The sequence below is a fragment of the Caretta caretta genome, chromosome 1, assembly GCF_965140235.1.
Source record: "Caretta caretta isolate rCarCar2 chromosome 1, rCarCar1.hap1, whole genome shotgun sequence".
Classification (NCBI taxonomy): domain Eukaryota; kingdom Metazoa; phylum Chordata; order Testudines; family Cheloniidae; genus Caretta; species Caretta caretta.
Genome location: NC_134206.1, coordinates 270,696,518 through 270,712,530, shown reverse-complemented (window position 1 = coordinate 270,712,530; position 16,013 = coordinate 270,696,518). Strand labels below are relative to the sequence as shown.

General features: G+C 42.6%; 1 protein-coding gene across 2 annotated transcripts in view; it reads right to left on the bottom strand.

Annotated features, from left to right (window-relative positions):
- Nucleotides 1-16,013, bottom strand: part of LOC125630083 (uncharacterized) — a 60,625-nt gene that overhangs the window by 9,377 nt on the left and 35,235 nt on the right. For both annotated transcript variants that reach the window (XR_012666425.1, XM_075124276.1), the window contains exon 11: nucleotides 9,237-9,379. Coding sequence is in view for 1 of the 2 variants with exons in the window: in XM_075124276.1 (XP_074980377.1) it covers nucleotides 9,237-9,379 (143 nt within the window). In the remaining variant the exon portion in view is untranslated. The remainder of the gene's footprint in view (nucleotides 1-9,236; nucleotides 9,380-16,013) is intronic.

The following is a 16,013-nucleotide window of genomic DNA, read 5'->3' as shown; positions in this document are numbered from 1 at the left end:
GGAGGAAGAAGAATTGTTTTTCTTAACCTCTGAGGAGAGGTCAAGAAGCAATGGGCTTAAATTGTAGCAAGGGAAGTTTAGGTTGAACATTAGGAAAAACTTCCTAACTGTCAGGGTGGTTAAGCAATGGCAGAAATTGCCTAGGGAGGTTGTGGAATCTCCATCATTGGGGATTTTTAAGAGCAGGTCTAGATAATTAGCCCTTCCACGAGTGCAGGGGACTGGACTAGATGACCTCTTGAGGTCCCTTCCAGTTCTGTGCTTCTATTATTCTATTTAAGTCTTGACAAAGTACTCACTGTACACACATTGTACAAGACACAGAAGAAGATCCCTGTCTTGGTGAGCTACAGTCTAAGTAGATGGATGACACACAATAAAATGTACTGGGAGTTAAAACCCAGAAGAAGGTTCTGTCTTAGAGCAATTTGGTCTTTAGTCTCAAGGGTAGGTGGCAGCATTTTTACTGATGTGCATTAGTACTTTTAGGCTTTATGGGAGAAGCAAGTTTTGGGGTGGGATTTGGAAAAGGAAAGGTGGACACTTGTGGGATAAGAAGGGAGTTCCAGGCATAGGTGATTGCGGAAGAAGGCATGAGCATGAGAGACAGACCCTAAGGGAGTGGTGAGGTGGGGGTAAGTGATCAGAAATGAGAGCAGAGACTGAGGTGGAGGAAGAGTTATGCTAACCCTTGAGAGGGAGGACAGAGAAGCTTGAACTCCATATCAAAGATGAGAGGAAGCCAATGAAAGGATTGGTCTGAGCAGCAGGCAAGAAAGAGATTCTCAGTAGTGTGAATCCGCACTTCCATTAAACTTGGAAATGTTTGGGTTTTTTCTGGCTTTTGCCCAACTTAAAGGCAGAAAAGAAGTTCCATTCTTCTTCCTCTCTCCCTACATGACAGTCTGACTATTAGAATACGCTACAGACGTATTTCGTGAACCACACCTCAATCTTCTGCCTCTGAGCTCTGAAGCAGAGATTTCCACAGCAGTTGTCTCTGAGGGCTCTTTTTCTTAGGAATTTTTGCCAAATTTCCTTCTCCCTCCAGCTTGCTCTGTCTGGCAGGGAAAATGTCCTCAGGGAAGTGCACTGAGGTAGGCTAGGAATCCCTCAGCAATAGATTCCCCAGCAGTTGATCAGGGTACAGCCATCCTCATCATCAAAGGTTTCCCGTTCCTGGGTTTGGCATCAAACTTAGAGAAGATTCTTCAGAAGACACTTCCAGACAGGGAAGCTCTGCCATATGAGGCCAATCTTCCCTTGGGAGGAAGGAAGGAAAGGCTCAAGAATTTCTTCCAATATTGGCCAGTACCACTTCTGACAGATGGGTCTTGACATGTTCAGACAAGATCTCCTCATAGACTGTAAACATCCTCCTCTTCTACTTTTTTTTTCTTATGTGTTCTCTGCCCCAAGCCCATGTGAAAAGACCATGGTCCCTGCACTTTGTACCAAATCTTCATCTCGGAGCAATAATCCTGGCCCCTTCAAGAGAGAGGTTCTGGCCTGGAGCTCCCATTCCATTTCTGTCCACCTTCAACCACTCTGTGTTTAAAATGTATTTCAGGATAGTGGCTTTAGCTCTGCTGAGCCAAGAACTATCCCCTCTTCTTCTCTCCCCCTTCGCCCCCCATATTTCTTAGCCTCCATACATTTCAATGGGACTTTTAGCTTCATGTTCCAATACCTCCCTGCCACCAAAGGTTCCTACATTTTGTGATTGTGAGCTTCCGTCATTGGTTCCAGCCAGTGCTCTTCAGCTTGACATCTGTGCCACTGATGTTCATGATGTTGATCGTCATCCTGTCACCCAGATCTACCACAACCTGAATGATCTACTGCTGAAGATGCAATCCCATGAGATAAGAGCTTGCTGTGCTTCCTAAACCCATCCAGTTCCTGGAACCTTATAGATTCATAGAGAGTCATCAGGAAAGCGCCTTCATTCTAGTTTGGGTATGCTTACATCGAGGGTGGGTCTATTCAAAACGAGCCTGGACCTCGTGGTATTAACCAAGAAGAAATTCAAACAAATTGAAGTCTTCATCAAGTAGTTTTTCAGCCCTGAAGGCATCAGCACACCAACCACCAAGGCCTTCAGCTGATAAAATGATCCCCCTGGGAAGTTCTCCACCTCCACTCCTTCACAATTTTCTGAGCAAGCACTGCAGCTACCAAACTCAGAAGATGGGCCTATCTATAGTGATGGCACCAACCCCGTCATATTTCCAGTGGCAAACCCTGGGCTAAAGATTCTGCGCCATAACCAACACCAGCCTAGATGGATGGGGAGTTCAGATGAGACCTCACGTGGCACAGGGCAAATGGTCCTCCTGGGAATGCCAGCTTGGCATTAGCCTCTTTGGAGTTGTGGGCAGTGAGGAATTGAAGTGTCACCCTCCTCCCAAGGGTCCCAGCGGGAATTGTAGCCATTCACATGGGAAATAGAACCATTGTGGCCTATCCCACCCACCACAACAGAGCAAAAGGCTGGAGAGAGACACCAGAACACCTGGGTATATTTCTTGGAGTTATACATATTGGTGGTAAGACCAGCCGTCAGGCTGAGTAGCTCAGCCATCATGAGTTGGAGATGGTTAAACAAGCACGTTTCCAACCAGATTGCACCAAGCAAACCTGTTTGCAACCCAATGACTAGTAATAATAGGAAGATAACAAAACTATGCGCCTGGCATTAGTATCTACAGGCTTGGAGAGTGGACACTCTATCATTCTCCTTGCTGGGTCTCTGGGGTTATTCCTTTGCCCTCAGATGCAAGGTGCCCAGAAACAGCAGCCAGGATCACATTTCAGTAATTTTGGTCACCCCTTATTGACCCAAATTTCCTCAGTTTTCCCGAACTGATACACAAGTCAATGTGCAAGTTGTGGATACTGCCAATGTTTTGGGACCTCAACCCATCCAGATTTGCAGCATCTGAGATTTGTACCATGGAACCTAAGGCTCATGTCTCCCTGAACATGGTTACTCTCAAAAGTTAGATGATTTCCTTTTCAAATCAAGAAAAGGATGATTTACTTTTCAAATCTCAGCTTTCTTCCTGCTGAGCTTACAAGGGCATGAAGAGGTAGGCAGACATCCTGCTATTGTTCACAAAGGACACTTTAGACTTCCCAATAGATGATTTTCATAAGGGTCTGAGCTCTAGTTTCCTGGAAGTGAAAGTCTCAGCCCTGAGGGACGTACATCCCATACATTCCATGTCTAGCCTACTGCTTCATCCACTATCTCCTATGTCCTAGTTTCTCATTCTAAAATTTGCCCTTTTTTTTGCCATCACATCAGCTGAGAAAATTTAGAGAACTTGGGGCCTTTTTCATCATGCAGCTTTACTTTTCTTTTTCAGATAAAATAGTTCTGAGGCAAGTCCCCAACATTGGCTATGACTACACTAGAGAGCTTACAGCAGTGCAGCTGCACCATACAGCTGTGCCACTGTAAAGTTGTCTCGTGTAGCCGCTCTAAGCTACTGGGAGACTGCTCCCCGATCAACTGAATTAATCCACCCCCAACGAGCGGTGGGAGAAGCTCTCCTGCTGACCATAGCACTGTCCACACCAATGCTTAGGTCATTTCCAAGAAAAGTTTGGCCTTCCCCACATACACCGGTCAGTTCCTTGCCCTCTTTTGATCCTAAATCTTCCCACACCCTAGAAAAACAATTAAATGTTTTAGGCTTGGTGAAGGTGGTAATGTTCTACTGTGTAGAAAGCCTGATGTATTGGTGTTATATGGGGGATGTAGGAAGGGGTGCAAAGCATCAAAACCTCTGTATCTAGGTAGTGTAAGTCAACTCTCTTACTGAGATGCTCCTGAAGGTAAAGGATCCATAGGTACAGCTACTTTATGGACAGGGAAACACAATCCTGTGTAAAGTGGTTAACTGAGCAGCTACAAAACTGACATGCTTCTTTTATGCCTCCTTCAGACCTCCTTCAGTCATCCTTTGGTGCTCCCTCTTAAAGACCCTTTTGTTTTTTTAAAAGAAATGTGTCCACAGTTCGCTTGATATTATGTTACCATGGTGGACTTTTTCCCCTCTCTGGATTGTTGTTGGACATTCTCTACCGCTTGCTGCTTCCCAACTGCTACCAGTCCAAGGGAGCAGTAGAGTCACATGACAGAGAAGGATAAAATTAGTTTATTTACATATGATTTTGCCTCCTTTGAATTGGAATCATACACCAGGTTTATTGTGTTTAGCAACTTGTGAATGTTTTGCCATGTGGAGATAGTAAACAGTCCTATTCAGATTTTCTGGTGGGGGAGAGAGGCTTGTATTTATGACAGAGGCTGTGGAAAATCTGGTTTTATTTCACACATTGTGAGGAGAGGGAAAGCACATTCAGCCTGATTTTTTCAAGAGCTAATCGTTGTAGTTTCTAGCTTTTTCTTCATTCTTCTTAGCTTTGGCAACCTAACCTGGGAAGAAGAAAAGGAGTACTTGTGGCACCTTAGAGACTAACCAATTTATTTGAGCATGAGCTTTCGTGAGCCACAGCTCACTTCATCAGATGTTTACCGTGGAAACTGCAGCAGACTTTATATACACACAGAAATCATGAAACAATACCTCCTCCCACCCCAAATAATTTACCAGCAGGACAGTGGGGTGGGAGGAGGTATTGTTTCATGATTTCTGTGTGTATATAAAGTCTGCTGCAGTTTCCACGGTAAACATCTGATGAAGTGAGCTGTGGCTCACGAAAGCTCATGCTCAAATAATTCGAAACAGCTAACCTGGGAAGCAACATCAATGCCATTTACCAGGCATGCCAGTAGAGGGTGCTAACAGGCAGACCGACCTAACAAGGAGAGAAGGAACCTTTTGCCTCCCGTAAGACAAAATTACAGGTAAGAGAACTAAATTTTTAACTTTCAGCCACAGCGTTCTGAATGGACTGGAAAGGGGAGCAAGGTGAAAGGCCAGAGAGAAAAAGGATGCAGTAGCTCAGGCAGAAGATGTGCAAAGCGTCGAGGGGCACTTTAGTGATGGAAACAGAAGCAAGGAAGTACTAGATTCTTAACGTGGTGGAGAGAGACCCAGTTTGGATTGGGCACTTCCTGGAAGTTCAGGGAAATAGAAACTGAAAAAATTATATGGAAGTCATGAGCCTGGGTCATGGTGTTGATGCAGCACCAATGGAGGGGGGAGCAGGAGGAGACCTTATTGGGGAGGGGGATTTACTACGGTAGAAAAGAGAACTCAGACACTCCATGTAACTGTTGGGTAACCTACAAAGAGGCAAACTGTTGGATCTGGAAGCTATATTAATTACATAAATGCACACACAGACCCCCTCCAGCTGCTCTAAGCCTAGTGACGCACACAGAGCTTCGTTTTCCACAGCCTTATCATCGTTTCAGAGATAACGCTGATTTGTGTGGCAAAGATGCTGATTAGTTAGGTTCAAATAAAGAAAACAGCATTAGCACGAGCAGGCAGTTCTGGAAAAGGCACCCCCACACCAGTACCATTCCATCTCCTGCACTTTTCTCCAGCTCTTTGGGTAAGATTTCTTGTTAATTTAACATTCGATACATTCTCTCTTAGGGAAATGGAAGTATTGGGGAAGGGCACTATCTTATCTATCTAGGGCATGAAATTTTGATCTCATAGGTCATTTCTATCTCGAACAACTTCTGTCCCTTCTCCTCCATGCTAATTAGTTCTGTACAATAGGTCTATTCTGGGTGTGTATCCTAGGGTTCATATACTGTATTAATCCAAAGGATATCTGAAATATCTTGACCTCTTGAATCTGTGTATTAAAACCCAGGCTGGAAAGCTTAAAAGAACAATTCCTTGCAATGTTTCTAGTAGCTTCTGCTTTCATTTGGGATGGAAACGCTAAAAGAACAGCCTCTGGCTTGGTATTCTGCTTCCGTTTCTGCCCAGCACTTAGAAACAACTGACCCATGTAAAAACTTGGGGGAGAGGTTGTGAGGAGAAATGCAAAGTTCCAAAAAGTTCAGTTTGAGTTTGGGTGGAGAACGTCTGCAATCTGCCTGGATCAGCTTGCTCATTCGCAATACTAATCCCCACTGGTGTCACAGATTGTTCGTCTGATCTTCCCAACTGTAGAAACTGTGTGTGGACATCATTCTCTCCACTTCACACCATGGAGGGGATGAACATAGTCAAAATCCCACTCCAGTGGGCCAAAAGGTATTGGGAGGGAGACGAAAGACAGTTAACATGGCATACACACTCTTTCCCTGCACTGTTGGGAATCTACAGGTTATGGAGGTGGGGTGACTAAGGGAAACAGCTGGGGCATCATCCCTTGGCAAACCCACAAAGTATCCTGTGCAAGTTTCCCCTCCCAGAGGTTCTTCCAGGAGGTGGATTGATCTCCGATCATGGACAGTCAAGCCCATAGTAAGCTGTCTCTGTCCTAGCATTTTTCTAAAAATGCCCCAACCTTGCACTACCATAAGTGGCAGCAACACTGGGAGCTCAAATATAGATCAGCCACCGCTACTCTGACAAATATGTCAACTGATCATGCTCAGAGCTGGTCTAGGTGACATCACATCAGCAGCGTGTCCATGCTAGTACTCCTTTTCCCAGAGTGAGATTTTCAAAAATACTCAGCCTTGCAAAAGCATAGTCAGTAATGGAGCACTTCATCAAGAACATCTTTTGCAATTCAAACACCCTGGTAAGTAGAGAGACAAAGCGGAGGATACACAATGCTTCGGTAGTGAGTCATCCTGATTTATGAGACTGAAACATGGCCCCTCACTGTCAAGATAGAAAAGAAGTTGGACAAGAAAAGAAGTTGGACTCCATTCAGATAAAGCATCTCTGTGTGACTGAAAACATCAAATGGTTTGAATTCAAGTTGAATTAAGAGATCAGTGTTCTAACTAAGCAGGCCCCATTCTCTCGAACGGTCGCCCAACACTCTCTAAGACGGTATGGTCATTTGCTCCAAATGCCTACCAACTTCCCTGTGAGAAACATCACTTTGGCCATATGAAAGCAGGATGGAAAAGCTTCCCCACCCACCCACCCCCCACAACCTACTACTCTTAAACCTGTCCCTTACAGGCATTCTACCTTGTCATGCACCAGTTTTGGTTCAGGACATGACAGCATGGATGCACATAACATGTTTGGTGACTTCTACCTTGCCCAGATAGCAAGAGAACTAACTAAGGTTATGTCTACACTAGCGCTTTTGTCGCTATAACTTATATCGCTCAGGGATGTGAAAAAAAACCACCCCCCGAGTGACGTAAGTTACGCTAACAGAAGTGCCGGTGTGGACAGCGTTGTGTCAGCAGGAGAGCATCTTCCCCTGACACAGCTACTGCCACTCAATGTTGATGGAAGAGCTCTCCCGCCGGCATAGAGCAGCTACACAAGGGATCTTACAGCCGCACAGATACAGCAGTACAGCTGTGCTGCTGTAAGCTCTCTAGTGTAGGCATCGGCGGGCCTAAATCAGTGTTTGCCTAATTCTCCTCCTGTTGAAGTCAGTGGGAGTTCACTATTGACTTCAATGAGAGCAGAGTCAGGTCCTGAGTGCTTTTGAAAACATACCATTAATTATCTGCCATACCTTATCCCTAACCCCTTTCCTCCTCCAGTATGTGTTCTGGCTGTTTGCATGTGAAGTGACAAGTTTACGTCCGAGAAAATATGATCTAACCAAGCTGGCAGCTATTTTCTACCATTTTGCAGTTAAATTCAATGAGATTTTATTGGCATGACAAGCTAAATGTGTATAAAAAAAGACAGATCCCTCTGGTATCTGTCAGAGGTAGCTAAAATCTTCCCAGCAAAGGGCTGTACACTCTATCTGGGAAATCATAGAATATCAGGGTTGGAAGGGACCTCAGGAGGTCATCTAGTCCAACCCCCTGTTCAAAGCAGGGCCAATCCCCAACTTTTGCCCCAGACCCCTAAATGGCCCCCTCAAGGATTGAGTTCACAACCGTGGGTTTAGCAGTCCAATGCTCAAACCACTGAGATGTCTGCATCTGTAATTTTCACTCCATGCATCTGAAGAAGTGGGGTTTTTACTCACAAAAGCTTGTGCTCAAATAAGTCTGTTAGTCTTTAAAGTGACACCGGACTCCTTGTTGTTTTTGTGGATACAGACTAACACGGCTGTTAGGATATAGATATTCAGGCCTGTCTGTAAAGGCCTATACTGTAAGAATTTAGGTGTATTCTTATCACTTGGCTAGTTATAGAGGTATAAAAGAAAGAATCAAAATTACTGTCTGCCGGTGTAAGGGCCTTCTCTCACTGTGACAGTCTGAGGCCCTGTTCTTAGGCGAAGATCTTTGGCTAAGCAGCAGAGGCAGCCATAAGCTGGGAAGTGAACAGTCACATCCTCATGTTCCAAACTAGTCAATATGGGGCTGTTAGGAAGGTGATCCGATCTATCACCTCCACAGAAAGGGAAGAGCCTAGAAGATGTAAAAGGAAATTTAGGATGATAGTTTTCTGTCTGGCAAGAACTCACTTATCAATAGCTGGGATGTGAAATCCTCATTTCTGTGTTTGTTCTGTTACTGTAGTCCCCATTTCCCTATTGTTTGTCTGCATAATCTCTGTCTGGTTCTGTGATTGTTCCTGTCTGCTGTATAATTAATTTTGCTGGGTGTAAACTAATTAAGGTGGTGGGATATAATTGGTTACATAATCATGTTACAATATGTTAGGATTGGTTAGTTAAATTGCTGTAAAATGATTGGTTACGGTATAGCTAAGCAGAACTCAAGTTTTACTATATAGTCTGCAGTCAATCAGGAAGTGTGTGTGTGTGGGGGGGGGGAATGGGAACAGGGAATGGAGGTAGGGAATTGGAATCATGTTTTGCTAAGGGCAAGAATGGGAACAGGGACAGAGGTAAGGCTCTGTGGTGTCAGAGCTGGGGAGGGGGACACTAAGGAAGGAAACTGGAATCATGCTTGCTGGACGTTCACCCCAATAAACATCAAATTGTTTGCACCTCTGGACTTTGGGTATTGTTGCTCTCTGTTCATGCGAGAAGGACCAAGGAAGTAAGTGGGTGAAGGAATAAGCCCCCTAACAATGGCTACCCCCGATACTCGTCATAAATAGCATCCCTTTGATATTGAAAATACTGCCTATGTTGTTTTGGATTGCAACAAATTACATTTAAAAAAACTGGACAAAGAAACCAAAGCTCTCAGAATGAGGTGACTAGATACAGAAAAAGCAAAATACCTGAATCTGAAATCGTTGGGTAGACAGTAGCCCATATGGTAATCACTCCTGGTCTTTGCTATTTGTTTTTGAAGGTCTTTAGCTGACTTGCTATATCCATTGAAAATATAATTGGCAAAGAGCAGCTTTCCTTGAATGTACATCTGTCAAGGAACATAGAAAAAGTCCAGAATATTAAAATGGGAACAGCCACCTGTTGTTTTAAATGAAGAAATTAGGTTGAGGAACTGAAAAACATGACTCTGAAATAACCTAGCTATTTACATGAATTGCTGCTTTGAGCTTTGACCTTCCATTATTTTATTTAAAATGTCATACTTCTGAAGTGTCTTAGGGCTAGGATCTCAAAGCACTTCACTCCTCTGCATACAGGACAACATTCTGTATGGTGCGTCACGAACTAACAAACAACACAGCTACCTCCCTGGGGACATTACAATCTAGATTAGGTAAGGCATGATATGGCATAAGGAAAGTAGCGTGAATGGAAGGGAAACTGGCACAATATAATGTCATGAGGGTATTTAGTTTTGCATTGTACCCATCGTGTTAGTTCAGTGTTTTAATAAATCTTTTTAGAGAGGACAGGAATGGAAAATTGTGCAACCTCTTCCTCAACCTTTTACAAACATTAATGAGACCTCACACTACACTCATTAGGTAAGTATTATACCCCATTTGAAAGATGGGTAAACTGGAATTCAAAGAGGTAAGTGACTTGACCAAGGTCACACAATAAGTGCTTTAGACTTGCAGGATTTAGACTGCACTGTTTCTGCTTCACAGACACACTTCAGATCTAAAGTCAGATCCAGGCATAAACTAAGTCTTTTGGAATCATCTCTCCTTGATAACTAATACAGGAGAATAAAGGTAATTAGAGCTGTTCAAAAAGAAAAAATATAGTATTATTTTTCAAAAATATTCAAAATTTTGTACTTGTTTTCAGTTATGAAATATTCTAAGATGAACCATGTTTAATATTTTTGCAACTTTTTAACATTTTATTGAAAACATTATCAAAAGTGTTATCAAAATGATTATCAACAATTTGCATTTACCAAAAGCTGTGTTTTCCAGCATTTATTGAAAATCCTGGTTTTTGGTAAACGGAAAAATACTGATAACATTTTCATTAATGTTTTCAATTAAAAAAGAGGCCCCAATTTTCTTCAAAAAATGAAATTACATATACATAAAATATAATGTATAATATATATTTGTTTGCAAATTTTATATATAGATACAAATTTCACACAGTATTTGTTTACAAATATATAGACCACAATTTGCAAACCAATATTTTTGCAAAAAGGCTATCTTTCTTTGAAAAAACTTGATTAGAAAATTTTTGATTGGCTCTGATAGTAATTCTTTGCCCTTAACATCTTTCATCCAAGTATCTCAAACTGCTTTACATAGGAAGAGAAGTATTATCCCAGTTTTGCCAATGAGAAATTATAGCACAGAGCGATAAACTGACTTGCTCAAAATATGAGAGCAAATGAGGGCTGAAGAGGAGAATAACTACCTCAGTTTCTCAGGACTGAGAGTCCTACAGGTTGGCAAGCACCAAGTGTTGGTAAGATCTTAATGATGGTGATTAATATTTCAGTCCGTGTGAGAGAGACTGCTTTGAAAATCAAGTTTGAATCACCAAAATCATGTTGTATGGCACCATCTGTACTAGACTCTGGTTGACAGAAGTCTTTTACTTATTTGCTACTAACTGTCTACTCCTTACATTCCGCAGGTAACAAAACCTCCATGTATAATAGTTTGCTGTATGAATAGGAGTTTGACCGTTTCCCTGTGCACTATATGTGAGGGAAACAGTAGGAATTGGTTTTAATATTTTAACAATAGTAAAAGCAAAGTAAAGTGTAACTTTTTGGTGATGTAGGATAGACAAGGATAGAGTTTTGGTTTTGTTTATTTTATTTGTGCTACAATCTGTTTGGAAAGTGGGGAAGGAGAGCAATACATGCAGGATATGTAGCATTGTCCAGAATTAACAGCATCTAATAGAAGAGTCTAATATGTGCTATAATGCAGGGGCTGGACTGGAGTTAACTAGATGTAGCAGCAGCTTCCCCTTGCAGTCCTTCTTTTCTTTTGTGGGTTTAGGTCTCAACTTTTATGCTGGCTGAATCGGTGTTCAGTTACAATATTTGTCTGCTGGTAAAAGTGACCTTGTATACTGGGCACAATGAACCAAATGAAAAGCAGTAGAACCTCATGAAATCAGTGGAATCATAATAGTGCTGAATGCAGCCCAACCTCTGCAAGACTGGGTCCGCATGCTGTGGCCAAGGCACTCCTCTCAGAATTTTTACATGTTTTCCCTCTAAATCAGTAACAATGTGGTGTTAACAAAATGCCGCTAGAGCCAAACCCATGACCCTCTGCATTTAATCTGCACTCCCAACATGGAAAGTTGGCACTGAAAAGGGATGGGAGGGGCTTACCATGGCCTGGGTCACCCATAAAAGTGAAGATTTTTTTTTTTTGTAATGAGCAACAGCCTGATTCTGCTATGTGCTGAGCACCCACAACACCTCTAGAAGTCAATGAAAACTGACACTAATTGGCACTTCCCAGGGGGAACTCAGCACCTCACAGGACAGTGCCCTACGTTTTTTGTACTCGAGTATCTTGAAAGTGAATACCATCACAGCAGATACATAAAAGACACATACTTTTTACCCAATTGCCGAAGCTGCTCTTCATTGAGCCAGCCTGTGAATGGTTTATAAATGGGGCTCTAAGAAAAGCCTACTGAGATATCAGCTACAAAATGAATAAGGATGGAGCTGTTCTTTGGGTTTTTTTTCTCTCTCTCTTTGTCTTAATGATAGACGATAGCATTCTGGGTCTGAGTCTCTCAGTAAGGCCCTTCACACCATTCTGGGGCCTTGTATAAATGAGAATTAGGCCCACAGACTTAAAACACTGAAATAACACAAATCGCTAAGTTCAGGGTATATCCCAAACTGCTCATGTCGTGGGAAGTCCCAAATGGTTCACAATTGGAAACATCTGGCTTGCTTCACGGAAGCTTCTCAGCAGGCAACACACTCCTAGTCAAGATGTTTTGAATTTTTAGTGTAACACATATTAAAGTAACAATGGGTGTATTTTGAATTTTTAGTGTAACACATATTAAAGTAACAATGGGTGTATTCACTGGAAGAAGATCCCTGGGATTACAGGATTTTCTTCATTTTGTGCTCAAACCAAGGTTTATTTATTTGAAATGTAACCAGTGAAGAACACAACACGGGACACCACTTTTAACGGAGAAATGGGAGAAACCCTTGGTAATCTCAGGCATTTTTAATTTCGTAGGTGAAAGCAGACAGTGATATTGTTTCACCCATTGGTGACCCATTTTTCTTTCAGTCAAAAAGCATGTAGTGTCGATACCACGAAGGACTCCTTTAGCAAAAAGCACTGATGCCATTGTTGAGAGGGTCACTCTTCACACACATGCATCTGGAAGCCTAAGCAGAGAATTACTCTGGCAGCTGGGCACCATTGCAGTGTCATGCCTGGCACTGCTTCGTCTCTATGCTTCCGAAACTATATGGGTTAAGCAGCATAAGTTTTGTAACCAAAGGAACTCCCCTTCCATCTGGTGATCCTCTCTCGTCTTTAACTCTCTTTGGCCATGATGTGTATGAGAGAGGGAGTGGCAACAATGCTCCACCTCAAGCACTGATTGCAAGCTAACTGCAAACTGCTTGGGACCATGTTTCCCTTGCAGAAACCTGAGGCAAACTCTTCATGCACATTTTGCCTCAGGTATCCTGAAGAGGAATAATGACTCTCTCCTAGTTTTCCTGCCAACACCGTGTCAAAGTTTTGTGAGTTTCTTTGTGATCACAGAATTCACTGAAAAGGTACACAAAGTCGAGGCCAGAGTGTTCCATTAGAAGCCCAATGTTGTCAGGAGCAGCAGCACGACATACATGTTTCTCTCTTAGCAGTCCAAAGGGCTCTTGTAATAATGTGCATATTGTAACTGAAACTAATAAAAATCTTTAGAGCATTGGCTGGAGCACTGAGGATACAGGGGACATGTGAGCCTTGGTGTTGTCCACCTGCTCATTCCCCCTGGTTAGCCTTTACCTGACTCTTCTCCACTAGACTGCAATCAGCCCCTCCCCTTCCAATGGACTCCCTCTCATTGTTCATGGAAGAAGATGACTAAATTACCTAAAATATAGTAACCTGAAACATTTTTTTGTATTGCTTTCCCCCATCTTCACTCCTTGCTCTGCTGATTCCTGCGTCGTTTTGTTTGCTTTTTCTCTTTCTTCCTGTCCGTTGCTTCCCTAGCTCTCCTCCTCTCTCTCTCCATTCTTCTATGGGGTCCCCATATTTCAGTCTTTTCCTTACACTTTCTCTGCATCCCTGTTTTTTTTTCTTTCTTTTCACGGCTCTGTCTTTCTGCCACCAACCTCTCCATTTCCCCTTCCTATGTCTGTCTGTCTCTCTCTCTCCTATTCCTTCTTCTGCCTCTCATGTCTTTCTGCCAGCCTATCTACCTCAGCTTTTGCTATCTGAGCACTATCCTTTCTCATGCCTCTTCATTTCCTCATTCCACTGACAGTTCTTTCTTCTGCTCTTTCTGTTCCTATCCCAACATGTACCAGCAGACGTCAGCCACCCTGGACCCAGATTACATGTCCTGCTCCCTATGCAGGGAATGTTTGTGTGGTTTCGACCTGCTACTTTTTCCTGCTCTTGGGATCCTCAGTGCAAACTCTGCATTTGGTCTTTTCCTGCTACTGCAAGCCCTGAGGTAATGAGGCATCCAATGCAGGCGCCTATTGCTGCCAAGTCCACTAACTATGTGTGGGAGCAATCCTCATCTGACATTGGCTGGAATTAGTCATGAAAGCAACTATTCCCCAAGGGACTATTAGCACTGTCCTACTGCCAAAAACTAGAGTAGGCTATACCAGTTATGTTGGCTCATTTAGAACTCTGATTCTGTCTAGGGCTGGTAAAAATATAAGAACCATGGAAAGTAGCTAAAGAAGCAGCCTTCTAGGTTATATTGTCCATCCCCCTTGCCACTGCAGGATTGAGCCCTACAGTACGTTCTGGAAGACTAAAAAGAACAATGAGATGCTGTGGTACAGATGTGTATTTTCCAGAATCATATCAAATTAGGATTTTGATAGAAGGGTAGGTAAATCTCCCATCTCCAAGATGAATTCAGAGCAATTAATGCAGAATGCAGTGAAACTCTCCTAAGAGCATGTGAATTGTTATACCACTCTAGATCTGACAAATCTTCCAGTGCTGCCTCTGGCAGTGACCATAACTGATGCTTCAGAGGCATGCAACTCTTTCCCCCTGTAATATACCTGGCCAGTTGTGAAATGCTATGACTTGGGGGAATTTCATCCCTCACACAAAAGCAATCAATTTATGCCTTCAAGCATCAAGTTTGTCCACACTTGTAACCTCTCGATCCATAAGCACAAATGTTACTGGTCAAAATGATTTAGCACTTTTCAAAATCTTGTGATTCTTGTTGCCTCCTGGCCTCCTGGTGTATGTGATTTTTCACAGGCTGGCTATATGTGGAGTAAATAAGGATTTCCAAGTTTTGTCTTAAATGTGCTGTCTTTCAAATTTGTGTCCCTTTATATTCTCGAAGTAGAAAAAGCAAAGGTGTGCCTATCCCTTTGAGCTGAAGCAGCCAGAACACTGTGACTCTGTAGAAGCAATTACTGCTCAACAATGAATTTTAGATTCTCAACATGTGTAAATGGGTGTAGCTATGCTGATTTATACCAGCTAGGAATCCAGCCCCAAATCTTCCCTGGAAAATAAAGACATCACAGTGGAGGGAGAACAGCTTGCTGAATTAGAGCCCCTGGTGGAGGCAATCAGAAGTTTTTGGATGGTGCCTTTTTTCCCCCCACAGTGTTCCAGACATAGCTCTGGCAAATTAATTGCCTGAAAGGAGGAAAAAATGGCCTCAAACTGAAATGCCTAAGCGAGGCATAACAAACAAGCTGGGGCAAACAGGATTGTTTTGTCATCTTTTTTTGTTTCCTCCTCTTCTGTCCCTACTTTTGCTAAATTTAAAGGGTCAAAGGTGAGCTAGAACATCAAAAAAAAAAGAAAAAAGGCAGTACCGTGTGTCAAAAACACAGAAACAAGCTCGAATACAAAGTGTTCTATTTGCGATTGTGGGTTTGTTTTGTAAGCATTGTATGTCTCCAAATCAATTCCTCTTAGTCTTTTCATAAAGAAAAGGAGTACTTGTGGCACCTTAGAGACTAACCAATTTATTTGAGCATAAGCTTTCGTGAGCTACAGCTCACTTCATCACATGCATGTAGCTCACGAAAGCTCATGCTCAAATAAATTGGTTAGTCTCTAAGGTGCCACAAGTCCTCCTTTTCTTTTTGCGAATACAGACTAACATGGCTGCTACTCGGAAACCTATCTTAGTCTTTTGGATCTCTTTTTTTCCAACAGAGCTGTTAAGCAACAAAAATAGCGGTGTACTTATGTCTTTTCTGCATTTGTCTAGCTGATGAAAGGAATAAAAGTGTTGTTTTTATGCTCATCACAAGTTCTCTCTGCCCCACTTGTTTTTTGTAACTGATGCGGTTCCCCTGACTGATTTCTTTTTTCTGTCTACCATTTCAGATAATTAGCAAACTCCCAAAGTTTACTACTCAAAACACATTCACAAACACTGGCTGCTTCCCCTGAAGGAAGTGGCTCAGCAAACGTGTGTGTGTGTAC